General features: G+C 47.0%; 1 protein-coding gene across 1 annotated transcript in view; it reads right to left on the reverse strand.

Moving 5' to 3' along the window:
• Positions 1-1891: 1891 nt before the first annotated feature.
• Positions 1892-18319, reverse strand: part of LOC112116098 (ovotransferrin-like) — a 56707-nt gene continuing 40279 nt past the window's right edge. The window contains exons 23-25 of the mRNA XM_029913739.1: positions 12432-12568; positions 10991-11045; positions 1892-5858 (exon numbers count right to left, since the gene is read on the reverse strand). Coding sequence (XP_029769599.1) covers positions 5642-5858; positions 10991-11045; positions 12432-12568 — 409 coding nt within the window. The 3' untranslated portion in view covers positions 1892-5641. The remainder of the gene's footprint in view (positions 5859-10990; positions 11046-12431; positions 12569-18319) is intronic.

An 18319-nucleotide genomic window follows, 5' to 3' on the forward strand; every position in this document is an offset into this window, starting at 1 on the left:
CCATATGTCGAAGACCAAATGAAAATGGCTCCTCTCTGATAGCAGCACTCATGGATAGTGTCAGTAGGACGGAAAGACACATTAGGGCTGATGCATCCTCCCCATCACAGCTTGGCTAGGACCTACATGCTGCAAGCATCATCAGGGCTTTTGCCCTCCTCCTGGCCGTAGCAGAGTTCTGCACACACTGCGCTCCTCCCTAAGATACACGCTTCATGGACAGTCGCTTAATCCAAGCAATTAGCCTGGTTATTAAAAACAGAATGGAAAGTTGTGGCGTTTCTTTTCCTCTTCACCCTATCTGCTGCTCAGCTAGGTGGGTTGCCCAAGGGCCAGCAGAATAAATTCCCAGGACACCCTGAGCCCCTCGTGTCCATCTCCTGAAAGCAGTCATGATTTGAAACCACCTCTTCCAGCCAGCTCGACAGGGACAAAGCGAGTGCAGTGCCCTTTTCTCCCAACAGCTGGGTGGGGCTTGGGAAAGGCATTAAGATAATGACTGCATAGGGAAAATGACAAGCCATGGTCTCCATTCCCTGAATCTCATCTGCTGGCTAGTCAGGGGACGGGACTTTCCATTGTCTCTTATAGCACTTCCTGGCTTCTAGTACAGAGGAGGGGTAACCCGCTAGTTGAGTCTGCAGCGTTCCCCTCAAGTGGCTAGTTCACATAGAGGCTAATAGCCTACTACTGCCGACAGCAGAGACTTGCTTTTGGGAGCTGCAGGTTGTAGCCTGGCTGATGGCCTATGGCGAGGGTCATTACTGATACACTCTATGCCCCTTTATTCCTGGCAGGGCAGAGAAGACTCTCTCCATACCTCACCCCTGGGCAAAGAAGGGCTTTCTTCAGCCTGATGCAGGGGAAGAGATGATGATGTTAAACCACTGCCTGGCTGCTGGGCCTTCCCCCTTCCAGAACCAGCTCCTCGCTGCACCACAGACTTAGCAAAGTGCTGCACTGTGGAGGAGGAAGAGACCAATTAGCAGCCATAGCAGAAGTCTGCCATAGCCCCTGCTCTAGTTAAGCAGGCCACTGATGGAGGTACGGCTGCATTGATGGAAACCAGAGTCCCAACCTTAGGATGCCCAGGGGTTTGCCTTAAATGTGCACTAAGGGCAGCTGATTTGAAGGGAGCCAAAGTGGGGCTGCAGTTGGGGAGAGGAGGGCAGGAGCTTGCTTATTTTTACTGAAGCAGCACCCCTCCAGTCCCTCCTGCCTGTGACCACGAAGTGGCACACCAGCCTTATAGGTGGAAGGGCCGATGGAGGGCACCAAGCTAAGAAACGTCTCTAGTCCCAGGCCGGCAGGAGCCAGGCAGGTGTGTCTCTGCAGGACACAACAGGAAACTGAGCAGCAACAGTAGGTTCCCACCCTGTGCTGGCTCAGCTGGCTGAGTGGAACAAAGTCACGGGGCTGGGATGTGTCACCGCACAGATGTAGCTGTAAGACCGCTGCTAACACTCCAGGGCTCAGAGACACAGGTGAGGCCACATCTATAGGGAAGTTAAACTGGTGTGACCAAAAGCAGTTTAATAATGCCAGTTAAGCAGTGCAAGCCCCTGTGTGGACACACACTGAATTTGATTTAAGCCTCACTTAATGATTTAGTGTAAGTCGATTTCTTACTGAATTAAGCTCAGTCAACAGAAGCCAGGTTTGCCCTGGTTTCACAATGCTGAGCCAGAACAAACCGTGTGAAATTTGTTATGAGGGCAACAACCCTTCCACTAACCAACATTCAGAGAAACATCCCTGGCTCAAGGGCTATTTAGTGCCCCGTTAATACGGAGCTGCCCCATTCTGCCTGGTTTAGCACTGTTGGTGGGCCTGGTGAAAAGAGAAGCCAGGAAAGGACAGCAACAGATGGCTGCTTCCAGCACTGACAAGATGTAGCCAAACTTCTTTATTTAAGTAACCACATTTACCGAGAATAATTTAAAAGCAAACACAGGATCCTGGGTCCTCATCCCCTGTAGGCTGGGGCTTCTCAAGAAGAAGGCTGCTGGTAGCAAAAGGGGGGGAAAAAAGCATAAATTCTTCATTCCTTGCTTCAGCATTGCGGGTACAGACTGACCAGATCAGACAACTGCCCTGGCTAACTAAATTCAAAATGTGACTGGTGACCAATAGCTCCAGCAACATTCTGTTGCTGTAAAGTTTATGCTTTGAAATTGAAGAGCACAACATACTTAACGCAAAAATCATTTGGCTAGTGAGTCCTTCGGCTTGTGACCTGAGCATCCAGCTTCGCTTCTCTCTCAGCCGAAGGACAGGTTTTTAAATCAGAGCAGCCTGGGAAGGACCTATCTCCCAAAGAGGCGTTGGAAAGTGTACTGTCTTAGCATTCCCAACTCAAAGAGGGAGCCATGGGAAGGAGTAGGAGGTGTCTGGGCTGGGGGGGGTGGGGAGGGGAAGCAAAGGAGGGGCAGTTCACGATGCCACCCCCTCACTCCTCTACTAACACCAAGTGTTAGCAGTATATTTAATCCTCCCAACTGCTGCTGCAATGAACAGGGCTGGTCACACAGTTTTAAGAGAGGATTCATCTAGTCCCACAGGTTCGGCAGTTTTGGATGCAAAGCCCAGCTCAGACATTCACTTCGCTTCAAGAAAAGATGCTGTTTGCAAACAAAACACCTTTCTCCAATTGATGGGAGTAGCACAAGTCAATCTGTTCTTGCTGTATAGCTTTATACACCCGTTAGTGCTAAGGAGAGCAGAGCGTACAGACGTCAGAGAGAAGAATATGTGGATACAGAATGTAACCTTTGACAGAAGATACGCTGTGGTGTATTGCTTGACATGGCAAGAAGGGGCCCACAGAGAACATCAGGCTGAAAGTAGGGGAGGGAACAAGATTTGCCAGGAGCAAAGTTCAAATACTGAATTCTTACCAACATAGCCAAGCAGAGGACCAGCCACCACCTCCCTCCCACCCTCTAGACCAAGAGAGTGGCTGGGTTATAGATAATGCCAAATCCCGCCACAAAAAAAACCCAGGGACGGCATTTCCTGTGTACCAGCAGCTGCTTTCTTCAGCAGATACAGTACGGAGGCAATCGTCAGCAGACCACAAACCTATTAGCAGCAGGAGGCCTCTGGTCAGTGAGCACCTCTTTGCAGAGAAGGTTCCTATTAAGGAAGCAGAGGCAAGATGAACAATCCAGCATCACAAAGGATTCCCCCCAGCTGAGCCTGCAGTGAGCTCCGCTGGAGGCACAGACAATGCTCACTGCCAGAGCCCCCAATGGGAGTCAAGAAAACCATTGGAAAAGGTCACCAAGAGGATGTGTTATCTCCTCAGCCAGCCCATTAAGACACAGCAGCATTGCAACCAACGACAGTTTGCCACCATCACCCCCCACCAGCTTCTGCTGCTAACACCCTGCAGGCTTGTTTGTGGAATCTCTCCCAAAGTCAGTCAGTTCATTCTTTCCACCTTTGGAAAGAGCTCTTAGACCTGATTCAACATGTGCTAAAGTCAGACTCCGACAGGTCCTGGACTAGACCCCAATGGGCTCAGTACATCTGCAGGAAGAAGTAGACTGCTACAGAATTGTTCCTTTGCAAAATTAAGCATAATAAGTGTAACACAACAGGGCACCGCATCTGGGAACCACAACAGATCCCTTGGCTTTAAAGATTACACGAGACAAACATGTAACAAGAACTGGGAAACTTCCAATGCTTTCTCTTGTCATCAAGAACCTTCATCAGAAACACCTAAACTGCAATGACTGCTCCCACTCATGTCAGTAAACTGATCTTCTTAGGCCCTCTGTGAAGCTATTCCTGGCTCCTATGACAATCACTGACTTTATCTGTAAACAAAAAAAAACCGCCTTTAAAAGTCAACCTCTACCTCTCTTTTTACAGCCTCGTCCAACTGAAGTGACAACACAATTCATTCTTGGACAATTCTCATGTCAAACTCTGCTTACGACATCACTGAGTCAGAGGCGCATGCAGATCCCACATGGGGACGGTTCTGTTCTTCAAACCTCTTACTAATGTGCTGAACTGAGTGAGCCCATTCGTGCACGTTTGCAGGAGGAGGGCCTAACTGAAAGACCGGGAGACAAAAAACAGGCGAAACACGCACCTGAATGGGGTTTTAATACATATTCGTTGTGTGAGTCTGCTAAATTCAGCTGTAACTCTAGACCCCGCCCCAGTTAAAGATCAAGGGTGAACTCCTGGCCAATGAAGTCAATGGCAAAGCTCCCACTGACTTCAAAGGAGCCAGGATTTCACCAGGAGATTAGGGGCACCATCACATAAAATAAGCAGCCAAGCCTCTATATGAGAGACACCATCTAGCTAGTCAGGTTCACTTCCAACTGCTCTGGTTTCTGTTCCCGCTGTATGGGTGCTGCACTCCTGATGCTAAAGGCACAGGTGGCTCCAGAGCACAACCTGAACACCAGCAAGCTGCTGTCCTGTCTCAAGAAAAAATGGAGCCGAAAGTGGGGCATGTCTGCGTGGAGAGAGGTGAATCTAACACTCAGGCTGGAGCCCCGGGAAGGAGAAGTGGGTTATATTCAGACCCAGGCATACAGGCCTCCCAGTAGTTTAACCTAGACCAACCATTTTTGTTACAAATACTGTTCTGTGCATTTATGAAGATCACATTATAAAACTGTACACCACTCCTGAGAAGTCATGTACAAGAATGCATAAGCTTCCTTAGCACTGTGTGTTCTGCAGAAGCAAATCAGCACCAAAGACTGGACTGGAGTCAAACAGAACAGCAGCCCCCATTTACACAATGATCAATCACCTTTACTATCTGGGTCAGATTTTCCAAGAGTTCAGCACCAACTTAGGCACCCACACGGAAGTGGCCAGATCTTGAGAAGTGCTCAGCACTCTCCAGCCCCTACTATGCATGTCTGACAATCTGGTCACTTCCATATAGGTGCTTACACGGGTGCTAAGCACATCTGACAATCTGGCTGTGTGTTCCTTTCGAAAGGGAGGTGGAAGGGGGGAGTAGGGGGAGGCTGGCCAACCCTTGTGAAAGCAGCTTTAGTACATTCCATAGCAGGCAGGGATTTCCCGGTAGCATGCGCAATTGGACATTTTAGCTGTGGCAGCACAAAGATCAAACTCACGGTGCCCGATTCACAGAGGACAGGAATGGGAAGAAGAAATCAGACGCCATGAGCAGGGAGGTTAGTAACGACCATGGGCACCAGGGCCGAGATGCCAAGGTAAAGCAGGAGTGGCTGCACAGTCCAATCTTGAAATAATTTCTGCTAGCCAAACATAACCCTCCCATCTGTTTGGAGGCTGCCTGGGACAACCAGAGGCTCCTTACCCCAACTAAAACCCCACTCTAAACCCTCTACAGCTCAAGCACTAGAGGCAGCCTCCCAGAAGGGGAGCATGGGATAGAAACAGGAAGGGCTGCAGTTGGCAGAAATCACAGTGGCAAATATGTTCATAGGTTGATTAAAACCCAGCCCAGTGCAAGTAACAGTGCATTTACTGCCAGCGCATGCCTGAAGTTCTTTCCATAGCAAGATTACATTTTGGGCCCCACTCCTTCCCATCAGTACTTCCGTATCAGATGCCAAATGCCTTTATCATTAGTTTCCTCTTTGCTAGTTTCTGCCTCCCTCCTCCCCCGCTGCTTTCAGGCAATCCTGGCCAGCCATTTCTCCAAGTCCTCGATGTCAGCACTGCCTTCCTCTGCCTTGCTGCCCCTGGCGCTGCACTCCACCAGCTCCACCTTCATGGGCAGCTGTGAGAAGTCAAACTCCTTGCCCTTCTTCCCCAGCTGAGCAGTCCCGCTGGAGGTTGAGCCGTCCAAGGTGCTGGGGGCAGCTGAGCGAGTCACTCGTAACGTGTTGCTGTTTTGCAGGAGAGAAAGTAGAAAACTTTATAAACTGGGGAGAGACCCAGCCTTTCGCATGCAATGGGGCTACCAGTGGAACAGTAAACAACCAGCTCTGACAAACCTTCCTCACCCATTGCTGCAGCTTGGGGAGCGGTGCATTTAGTACTGAGCTACCAGCTAGTTCCATGAACAAGAAAATCCCCACGTGTGCACGGGTTTAACAAGAAGTTGAAAGGAGCAGGTAGGCAGGGAGAGTGTGTGCCTAGCATCCAGCTATTCTGCCCACCTGTTAGGATGCTCATGACACAGAACACAGTCTCTTCAGGGCACTGGAAGTATACAGGGGTGTGAAAATGGGACATGGAGCTTTTAAGCTGATGCTGCTGGTTAACCTCCAGCTTAGGCTGGCAGGGACCAAAAGTTCCCATTTAATGGCTGCTCAGTGAGTGCAATGAACTGTTGGGCTCTAGCTAGTTCCTAGCTGGTCTGAAGAGGCCTGAGGAATGGCCTGCCCATTGATTGGCAGAGGGGATCCCTCCAAAGCAGCATGGAGATTTCATGGAGAAGCATTGTTGGGGAGCTTGCCACACCAGCGGTGTGGACTGATTCCCTTCGCACGATTATCACATTGCATGAACATTATGGTTCCTTTTAAAACTAGTGACAAAGTTGGGGAAAGTGATCTCTCAGAAAGCACATACTAGTGAACACTAGGCCAGTCACACACCAACTGCCCCCATCAGGGATTCTGGGTGAAACTTGTACAGTTTCAATTTGCAGAGTCCCCGGTTCCTGAAGTTACCTCCCTCTCTTCCATGAAAATCTCCCCTTCAGCAGAGTATGTCTTGTGGCACCCCTCCCAGTCTGTGTGTATAAAGTGTTATTCTGATGTGGGAGTCCTTCCCCTGCAGGTGAGAAGGCCTGGCCCCTTGTTATAATTATCAAATTCAAAATTTATCGCAACCTTCGTTTGAAAGGGTGTGATTCAAAGGAAGCTGAACTTAAACTTTCCCCCCATAAATTGGGATTCTCCTACAGCAGATGGGAAGTGAACAAGAAAAAGCCTGATGTGATTTCACATTTAGACAGCCCTGGACAAAGCATCGGGGTTAGACGGGGGTTAATAATTTATGTGCCCGCAGACTTCGGCTCCAACGGCATCAGCAAGGTTCATACTATTTTCCTTCCCCCTCACACTACAAGCAGCTGGAGAAAATTAAGGTTTTTAAGTGTTTTTGAACAAAGGAATTGCACTTAGCTCCCCCAGTCCTGCCTGGCACAAGAATTCAGCAGCCTCGGCAAAAGCACTGACGCCTGCTGACAACAGTGTGCTTCGGGTCCTCAGGCAACCCTGCCTTTAGAAGGCAGCGATAGCAGGGTAGGTCGTTTAGATCCAGCCTCCGTTCCGACTCCATAAACTGGCAACACTTTCTAAAGCATCTCCTCCTGGAAGGCCATGATTTCCTCACTAGTCTTGCTGCATGCTTCAGTGCACCTCCCCATCCTTCTGCCAGGAGAAGTGATATAGCCCCGTGTAACACAAATCTCATTATCCAGCAATGCAATTAGCCTGCCAAGAGCAGAGCCTGATACTAACTAAGAAGATTACCAAGGGATAATTAGGGGAGTGGAATTATCCCTGGCCTTATTCAGATGTGGATTAGCAGAGTCAGCCATTCAGAGGTCTGATCATTCCTCAGCAAAAATATGCTAATCTAATGCAAATAAGGAACCTAGTGAGTTCTGCAGATGGTGCTGGATTTAATTCCAGCACTAAAAAAAAATTAAATCCGAACTCATATGAAAAGCTGGAGAGAGGGGGAAGGATGGACCGAGAGAGAAATGCAAAGACAACACAAGAGTAGGGCAGCAAAGGCAGAGCACCACTACCACACAGTTTGACATGCTTGATATCCAGGACTCTCTGAAAAATTACAGCAGTAACACTGTAAAAAAAAAAAAAAGAATGAGCTAAGGGCTGGAGGGGGTTGTTCCTGGCTCTGCCACAGTCTGCCTGGGTGACCTTGGGCTAGTCACTCAACCACCCCATGCCTCAGTTCCCCACCTGTAACACGGAGAGGACAATCTTTCTTTCCTCTGACCTTGTGTGCCTGCATTGCCTACTTAGACTGTAATCTCTGGAGCAGGGACTGTCTCTTGCTGGGTGTGGGTACAGCACCTGGCACAACAGGGCTTTACCTCATTGGGGATGCTAGGTGCTGTGGTTTAAAGCAAAAAGAGGGAACTTGGAGCAGCCAGTCAAGATTTCGTGAGGCACTGTGGCCTAGTCCCGGAGGTATACCTGCCCGTGGCGCGCTGGGATCCCCACCTGCAGATGCTTCTGAAGCAGAAGAAAACTCAGACCAACAACGGAGTCGATTAATTCTAAACTGGACAGTTGCCACATTACTCTTTCATCGATGGAAACCAAATGTGTCAGTAGAGAACATTACTTAGCACCTACACCACACTCGTCACCTACAGAGCACAAGGTGTTCTACATTCTGCAGAGGAAAACTGACACAGAAAGGGTAAGTGACTTGCCCAAGACCATACAGTACAGGTCAGTGGCAGAGCTGAGAAGAAAACCCTCTGTCGTCCAACTCCTGGCCCTGGACTCTGTCCGCGGGAAGATGCTTCTGCTCACTTCCTAAGGGAGGTGAGGCTTCAGAAATCAGGTAAGATTCCCTCCCAACAATCTGCACTGCCAGGGGAATTAATGAAAAGCAATGAAGGTGCGGAACGCCATCTGGAAAGAGTCAGGCCTGGTGCAGAAATGTGCGGGCACGAGGAGTCCTGGCTAATACTGGGACAAACTGAACGTTTATGGATAGAATATCCCATTGTAGAGCTCAAAGTAGAGGGGAAAGCTGACCTAGCATACACCAAACCACACAGAATTACACATTACAAAAGCAGCTAGACCAGCATGCCGGGGAGAAAATTTTTTACCCTTTGGCTGTAGGACTGGCTCTCTAGTGGAAGAGCAGCTCCCTCACCTGGAGAATCAGGAAGTTGGGGCAGGGCAGTCAGCCCAAAAAAATCTATTGGTGTATTTAACAGGTGACTGAGGAGGATCGGCTCTGAGGGTGGCAGGGATCAATGCAGACAGACAGCCCCTACTCTATTGAGGAGGCACCAAGATCAGAGCTCCTGGCAGGGCAGGAAGGGTAAAAGGAGGGAGCTCCCCTCCCACTTCCCTTCGGACCCCTGCTAATTGTGCGGCTGTCTGCTCTAGGACACACACACACGAACGAAAGCAATGTGACAGATTTCTGTCGCCCTGTTTCTCTCCCTTAATCACAGTCCCCCATCTCTCTGCACTGCCCTGGAGTGGGGGGGAACCCTCCTTGTCAGCCTTTGATTTCGTTTATCCCCCTTCTCCTTCCTCTGCCACGCTGGGGGGCCTGAAGTTAACAGAGAGGGGGGCAGGTGAGAGGGAAGCACTCCAAGAAAGCCAACACCGTATGCTTCAGTTGCCTCTGAAAGGCCAAAGAGGAGAGCAGAGCTGGGCCTGGGGAAGTCTAGACTGTTAGGCCCAACCCGGGCTCTGATGCAAACAGTAACTCAGGCCTCTGGGCATCTAGAAAAGCCGGCGGGATGGGACTGTCGAGTCATTTCATTCCATTATTGTTACAAATCCTCAGCCTTTCTTATGCCTGAACTACTTGCCCAAGTCCTCTCTCTCTCAGCCAAGCCTAGCAGCTTTTGTTATTTGAACCCACCGACGCAGCAGAGACCTCGCTTTATGGACAACACAGCGGAAGCGTTGCTGGTCAGGCTTGGCTGGAAAAGAGCCTGACATGCCGAGAAGAGCCAGTGTAGTGTTTTGAGGGGTCTGTATAGCAGCAGGCAAACACCACGGGAATAGCAAGGCCCTGTTCAATGCTGGCACACTAGCCAGTGAGTTCTATGCAGAAACCCAGTCTCAGGACATAAATAACTTGCAAACACCTAACATCGGAACTGCAGAAAATGACCCTGCTGCCTCTTTCCCCTCTGAGCTCCACAGTGCGGATTTAATTCTGTTTATGAAAGGGAGGGGCATACATTCAGGTTGGAACAGGCCCCATTTAAATACCACCACTGCCATCTACTGGACAAAGTGCAGAAGTGAATATAAAAACCAAGAACTTTGGTGGGGCAACGTCCCACCTTGAAGCGATTTGTATGTGAAGTTTGAAATGTTACTCTCCCTGCCCTCCCCCTCACTAGGGACTCTCGGGGATATGCAAGTACTGCAAGCTCTTCCTCTGAATTCTCCATCCCCAACCATTGTTAAACCAAGACTGGATGTTTTTCTAAAAGATCGGCTCTAGGAACTGTTTTGAGGTAGTTCTCTGGCCTGGGTCAGATTAGATGATCACAATGGTCCCTTCTGGCCTTGGATTCTATAAAATCACCATGAGTGGAAACTGTTGCAGGGAGGGACGCAAACTGGTGAACAATCTTAAAACACTGTTCCTGCATACTTCTTCATGCCCTGGGGTCATAGCGCGCATTTTACAAGTGATTTAATGGGCTGACCAGAGCAGACTCAGTCTGGTTACAATTATGGGGAGCAAGACTGACTGTATCAAATAGGTTCTGATTTTCAGTTCTGCTAGAAATCAGGTGCCACACTGACTGTCCCAGGAAGGGCTGATTCCATGATTGATTAAAAAAATAGAAAGTGAAAGGGCAGAGGAGAGGGACTCTCTCTCTACTTGTCTGCTATGGCCACATTCAGATTAAAGTGATGACGATTTAAACACTTAAAGGGCAGAACTGGATAATACAACCAATAGCAGCAGCAGCATCTTCCTTGTAAGTGAACTCTGCAGCATGCTGTGAACACGTAACCCACTGGAACACAGGAGAGCTGTCACTGCTCCTGCCATGTAGTTACGGTCCAGCACTCCCTCCCCTGTAGATTAGGAGCCTGTGCACATGCCCACTTTTTGCAGCAGTGTTTTCCCCTCAGGAAATCCCCACCTGCCAGGGCTGCTGCGATTTTACTAGCTCATGTGTTGGCTCCTTTCTTCACTGTGAAATGGCCACACACATGCACAAAAGGAGACTTTTGCTTGACATGAGAGGACATCAGTGAGGGTAAAATAGAGAGAGGGGCACTGAGATATGTAACAAAAGCCACCCCACACTTACAGTTCTTTCTCCAGCTGCTGCTGAATAAGCTTGGCCGATTTTGCCATCGTGATATCTAGAAAAAAGTGGTTTAAAAAAATTACACTTGGAACATCATCATTTTCTTTCCAAGACATGGAAAAGCGGGCTCCGTGTGGGAATGAACGCTCAGTGACAAGACCCCATCGCTATAATACTATCACCTGGTATTTTAACCAGGGGCCCCATGCGAATTAAGGTTGGCTGGAGTTACAGTCAACAGCAAGACCCCCTACTTTCTGTGGCAGCCCAGTGTGGCAAACTGGGAATTCTGCAGCTGCCTCAGGTAGAATACAAAATGGAAGTGTTTGTTTGAATTACATATGGAAGTGAACACCACAGCCAGGACAGATTCCCTTGTGTTATTTAGATATTAAATTACAGTGACTTCACGTTGCCTGAGCTTTCAGTGTGCTGCAGGCATCTGTCTATTGGAGACAGAATTTTGCAGGATAACTAATGCTGACATTCAAATTGCTTCTCGGTTTCAGAGGCAACACTGCATAATGCACAGAGGCAGCTGACACTGCTCTCGGGGCTACTGTTTTATGCTGTTTGCAGATTCAGGAAGACAACTCTGCAGGGATTTGCACTCCATTCACCTTTGGAAAATTATCTTCCCTACCTCAATGGCTCGCTGATAAGCTGCCTCTCCCCGGGTAACTCCCATGCAGTTGGGATCATCAAAACACCAGAGCCCCTAGCATAACCTGGAGAAGCAGGGCTGGTGATAGCGTTCTTGCCTAGAGCTCTTTGACTCTGGAATTAGTTTCCTACCCTATTTTGGTGGGGCCCAAACTTGGAAAAAACTCAACAGAACACAGCAGGTTTTTCTATGTGGTCCTGTCAAAGGGCATGCCTGCTCTTTAGCACTCCTGCTGAAGCCTGCCTCCGTTTCCCCTTCACTCAAGGCTCCTTAAAACATCCACACAAGCCAGATATTCAAAACATTCCAATTTATTAAGTCCTGCACAAAGGTCTTTCAATACAGAACTCAAACTTACACAGCCTTTGCCCCAGTCCAAAGCTGGGCCCAGCCTCTCCTCCCTGAAGGTCTTCTTCCTGCTCTCCCAGCACCTCTTGACTGGAGTTTGGCCTCTTTCACAAGCCTTCTCTTCTAACTCAGGAGCCTTCTTACTCCCTGGACTGTCTGCAGGCACCTGTCAACCCATCTCCCCCTTTATAAGGCCTAGGTGCCTTCTTTTAGCCCAACTGGGCAGCAGGGGTCGTGGACCAAGTCCCACTTAAAGAGCAAGTCACCCTGTGACAGGTCCCCCCCTTTTTGCCCACCCAACACCCATGTCAGGCAAGAAAAGAGGTACCAGAACACCGCAAACTCTGAGTTAACCCAGAAAGACTTGGCCTATTGAACTTCCAGCCCCCAGGCCCTTGGGGCTGTAATTTGCCAATCAATGAACAGTACCTTGCTTGTTGCAGGCTATCAGCAGTGGCAGAGCGTTTTTCAGCACACTGCAGTCAGTCAGGACCTGGTACAGGAACTCTGCCACATCCTTCACCTCCCGCTGGAACGCTACGCTGTCCACGACAAACACGATCGCTCTGTGCAAAAGGGAGTGAACACAACATAGCCATGTGGCTGGCAGGCTCAGACTGCCACGCAGCCCATACCCCAAGTCCTCATTCCCAGAGGGGTTTTCCCCAAGTGGATTGTCACATGATCACTCAGCACGCTTTTATTATGGAGTTGTTCAGAGCACTCCTGACAGAGGAAGGGGTCAGCACAGGCCAAGCCTTCCCACACACCTCTGCCAATTCACTTGAGCCCTGTCCAGAGTTGGGCAATCAACGGACTTTTCTGTTCACTGGCAATGCCAGAAAAGTCAGAAAAAAATCATTTCAGCTGGAACAAAGCTTCTCAGCTGGCTCAGTTCACATCTGTGAAGTTCGAAACATAAAATGAAAGAAAATTGCAAACCGGAACAAAACCAAAATAGTTCGCTTTGTTCAAATCACATCATTTCATTTAGATCCTCCCTCCCCCCGACTGAATCAATTTGGCACATTGGACCCAGACTGTCACCACACTCCAGGAGCTGCTGAGTCTGCAATTTTTGCCAGAAAGTTTCCATCAAAAAGTTGCACCCAGCTCTAGTCCTGACCTGCAGCACCATCACTGTGACGGGTTTGGTCACAGAGACCCCCTTGGGACTGTTACCTGATGTGCTGAAACTACCTCTGAGCCTGTTTTCCCTGCCAGCTTGGGACTCCAGAATCCTGCCTTGTTGAGCCAGACATGTTAGTCTGTTGCAACACAGACCCAGGTCTGGTCCACGCCCTCAAAGCTGCATACTCTGACCAAAAACTGCTCAGCAAGTTACCTATCTTCAGCACCCAGACACCCAGTTCCCAATGGGATCCAAACCCCAAATAAATCTGCTTTACTCTGTATAAAGCTTATACAGGGTAAACTCATAAATTGTCCGCCCTCTAGAACACTGATAGAGAGATATGCACAGCTGTTTGCTCCCCCAGGAATTAATCACTTACTCTGGGTTAATTAATAAACAAAAATGATTTTATTAAGTATAAAAGTAGGATTTAAGTGGTTTCAAGTAATAATAGACAGAACAAAGACAGTCACCAAGCAAACTAAAACAAAACACACAGGTCTAAGCCTAATACATTAAGAAACGGATTTAAGATAAAATCTTACCCTCAGAGATGTTCTAATAAGCTTCTTTTACAGACTAGACTCCTTCCTAGTCTGAGCCCAATCCTTTCCCCTGGTACAGTTCTTGTTAGTTCCAGCTCAGGTGGTAACTAGGGAATTTCTCATGACTGGCAGCCCCCTTTGTTCTGTTCCACCCCCTTTTATAACTTTGGCACAAGGCGGGAATCCTTTGTCTCTCTCTGGGTTCCCACCCCTCCTTCTAAATGGAAAAGCACCAGGTTTAAGATAGATTCCAGTACCAGGTGACATGGTCACATGTCCTGTGAGACCCCAAGACTCCATTCTTCCCAGCCTGACTCACAGGAACACAGGAAGGCTTACAAGTAAGCACAGCCATTTACACCCAATTGTCCTAGTTATTGGGAGCCATCAAGATTCCAAACCACCATTAATGGCCCACAGTTTGCATAGGTACAATAGGACCCCAGAGTTATACTTCATATTTCTAGCTTTAGATACAAGAATGATACATTCATACAAATAGAATGAACACAGTCAGTAGATTATAAGCTTTGTAATGATACCTTACAATAGCCCTTTGGCATAAAACATATTCTAGTTACATTATATTTACACTCATAAGCATATTTCCATAAACATATGGAGAGCAACATCACACTCACTTCCATGAGGCCCCACACAGGATGCACCTAAACCTGGACCGGGGGTGCCCTTCTTGAGCTGTGCTGGGCGCTCTCCTGGGAAAGTCCTCAAGCCAGAGATGGAGAGAGGCACCAAGGTAAGTTCACCTCCCATTACTCTCCAGAACAGCCTCCTGTAATACTTCCTGACCGTCCAATCCAGCCCACTTCTAAGCAGAAGTGGCCTACTGTGCTAGCAGGTACGAGAATAACATTATCAAATGTGTTTTCACTCTTGACCATGGCACAGTTGAACCCAGAAGCAGGTGACAGGCTGGTGCATCAACTGACTGCCCCATCTTCCACCTCAGGCTGAAGCCAGGCCCATACAGCTGGGCAGACTGAGTGCAGTCCTGTTACCACCCACGGAAGGTTGCTGCAAACAGAGCGTGACGGGGCCTCTCTGCCCCACCAGGGCAATGATGGGGTTCAGGAGAGCCTGTGGATCCACTGGACCTCACCCTGCTTCACCTGCAGCCAATGTCAGGTGGGGAGAGGGGAATTAAAATGGGGAAACCTCAGGGTGGATTTGATTTAAATCACTAGTCAGGAAGACTCGATTAAATCATGGTTTTCTACATAAAAGTGCATTCTTGTTGGTTGTTATAACCTTAATACATATTCTTCACAACTCAGAGATAGATGTAGGTTTCATTTTTAGAAGGTACACACTATAGATTTTAAAACAGTGACTTATTTTGAAAACTTTTCAGATTAGTTTTACAGCTGTATCAGAAAATGAATGATTGTTTGGTTATTTCATTTACCAAAGGTAATTGAAGCAGATATTAATGAAGTCATTGGGAGATGAACCATCTCCAATTCAACAGGTTAATCATTAATATTTGGAGGATTTTCTTGCCATGCTGTATTAGGAGTAGAACATCACCATATAGACATTTAAATTGTTTTATTTAACTAAAACAACAACGTTAAGTATTCTGGATATTTTTCTTCAACAGCAAACATATAATATTTTAACAAAACAAGCATATGTCCCTCGCTTCTCAAATTTATCTCCAGACTTCTTCTCCTTGTCCAGATCTATTCCGCCCCCAACAATCTTCTATTCATTGAACTTTTTGAAACTTTGCACTTTTAGAGAGAAGTAAGGGATTGACTCTGTGTACAAAAATTTACCAGAGGGACAATAGAGTTGAGGGCTGTTATTTCTCACCTCTATATATTAATTTATTTATTTAAAAACATGCTGTTAACAAGCATGTTACCTAGAAGACACAAATCCACAGTTTGAGAACTGCAAAACTAAGCATCTATGATGGTATCTTCTAGACTGAGCACTGAGTCCCATTGGGTGGATAGAAAGATTATTTAGGTTAATCTATACAGAAGCCCCTGGAACCCCATAAGATTGGGTCCCTAATCCATGAACTATTGGAATTCATTTACAAAACTTTTCTTAAACATTAAATGAATATATTGTCTCATCCTATAGAATTAGAATTTATAATCCCTATTCCACAATGAGATATCTTTGATCTACAATGTATCTTAATTAAAACTATCTCTAGATAGGTTTTTTCCTCAAAAAGCATTTTATCAAAAAAATCCGATTTAAATAAAAAAAATCCAATTTTCTAACTTTTTTTTTTTTTTTTTTTTTTTTTAAACCATTGATTTTTATCCACCCTGGGAAACCTGGCCCAGCTCGGGGCTCTGCTATTTCCTGGACGAGGTATGCCTGACTCCAGCCAAAAGCATAAGGCAGCTTGCTGCCTGGATGAGCCATGTGGTGGGTGGGACTGACAAGGGGACTAACCACCCGAGACAAGCCCAGAGCAGATGGGCGGAATGCTCCCAACACACCCATTCTGAAGTCTGACGTTTTCCTTTTCGTTCTGGACACTGTTGCCCCCAAAGGGGGTAGAACTTGAACATGCCATAGCCGGAGGGCTAAAGCACCATGACCCCTAATCTGCAGTGTGGCAAGCGGTGCCCAGAGAGGCCACAAGGGGGCGCCACCCACACAACCTAGTTACAGTGAGCAACCATCTAATTTGCATTTCTGTACATGCAAGTTAGCTCTTAGCCTTGCTGAACCGTGGGGCTCTGTGGCTAAAGGTTATCGTGAGTGCTAACATCACCATGTCCCCTCCACTGAATAAGAAGGGTCAAAGGAGAAAACAACTTCCTTTTTGGACTTGTGACCTTCCTGAGTCATTAGGATCCTGAGTTCTCAGTATCTTTCTCCATCAGAATCTACATGAATGGTTTCAGAAGTTAAAATTGCAACAAATGATCTATGGCAGTGGTTCCCAAACTGGGGTTCGTGAACCCCTGGGGGTTCACAAAGTGTTACAGGGGGTTCTTGGGAAAAAATTCCCTAATGGCGGACAGAGCTGTCCATAGGGACCCCGGGCAGCATGGGGCAAGCAGTCCGGAGCCTCTGGACTTCCAAGAGCTAAGCAGATCAAAGCAAACATATCTATCACACTGAGGAGATTTAAACTTCAAAACTCCTTATAAGAAATGGAAAGGGAGGTGGATATTTTTTGCTGTTTTTAAAATAAATAGGCAGCTAGTATTGTTTTTAAAATTATTATGAAGAACAAGTTTAAGCTTTGTTGTAACGTGCATTGTTTGCCTGGACTGCTCAAGACCTGAATGCTTGTGTAGGAGGAACTCTGAGCTGGTTTCTTAAATATCTTTATGCTGTTTCACATCTGATACTCCTTGATGAAACATAGGAGCCTTGTCTTATAACAGACTTATTCAAAGTGATACAAGCTACGAAAGTGAGATCTTGGAAGAGTGTTGCCGTTTTCATAATGTAAAATAAAAATAAATAAATATAAAAATACTCTAATGATAAATAATAAATAGTGTGTAATAAAATGTGTTTTTATGATATGCTTATATTTCCAAGATCACTACTTTTTATAATTTACACTCAGGTAAAGGAGAAAATCCCTGGAAATATTCATTTTTAGGAGGGGGTTCGTGAGACTTGACATTTTAGTGAAAGGGGTTCACGGGTTGTTAAAGTTTGGGAACCACTGATCTATGGGTTTCCCAGCCTCACAGTCCCAGCAAAAGCTTGTATTTCTAAATAAGCGTTATCCCACTCTTGACAACAATCTCAGACTGGGACAAGTAAAACACATCCCACCCAGCAAGAAGCCATTAGCTGTTAACTCGGTATCTTGTCTTTGAGAGCAGGTTTCCCAGAGGAGTGACAGAAAGAAATGCTCCCTTACTAGGACAGTCTCTGTACTATGCATAATGGAAAGCACAAGCCCATCATAGAAGAGGAGGTAGGAGGCCTGGACACTTTAATGAAAATTTAACCAAAGTTACAAACAAGCAAGCAATTATACTAGTTCTGTGGCTGACATGAACAGCAATCAATGTACCTTCATTAAGGGCTTCTCCTAGCTACTGCTGGGGATTAGGGCTCAAGAGGAAGTGGGCCTGCAGGCTGGATGTGGGACACCAGAGAGAATGAGATTTCTTTCTTGGCAGCATTGTTTAGGATTACAACTACCACCACATCTCATGTCTGAGCAAGCCTGGATTTAACACCAGGGAGCCAAGAGGGTAAGAATACATTTTGACAGGCTGAGGTGACGGACTAGTAGAATTCCTTTTCTGAACGGCTGCAACAGACAATACTGTTAGAATATAGATATTCAGGCCTGCCTGTAAAGACCTATACTTTAAGAACTTAGGTGTATTTTTATCACTTTGTTTTTATACCCCTGTAACTAGCTAAGAATCAAAATCACAGTCCTCCTGTGTACGGGCCTTCTCTCACTAGGATAGTCTGAGGCCTTGTTCTTAGGCTAAGGCCTTTGGCTAAGCAGCAGAGGCAGCCATAAAAGCAGTGAAGCATATGGTCACATCCTCACATCCCAAACCAGTCACATTGAAATAAGGTGGTATTGGGCTATTAGGAAGACGATCCTGTCCTGATAGTGCCTGTCATAAACATACAGCTAAGGGTAGCATAAAATCCCT

The sequence above is a fragment of the Terrapene carolina genome, unplaced genomic scaffold (genome assembly GCF_002925995.2).
Source record: "Terrapene carolina triunguis isolate 2854851 unplaced genomic scaffold, T_m_triunguis-2.0 Scaffold837, whole genome shotgun sequence".
Classification (NCBI taxonomy): domain Eukaryota; kingdom Metazoa; phylum Chordata; order Testudines; family Emydidae; genus Terrapene; species Terrapene triunguis.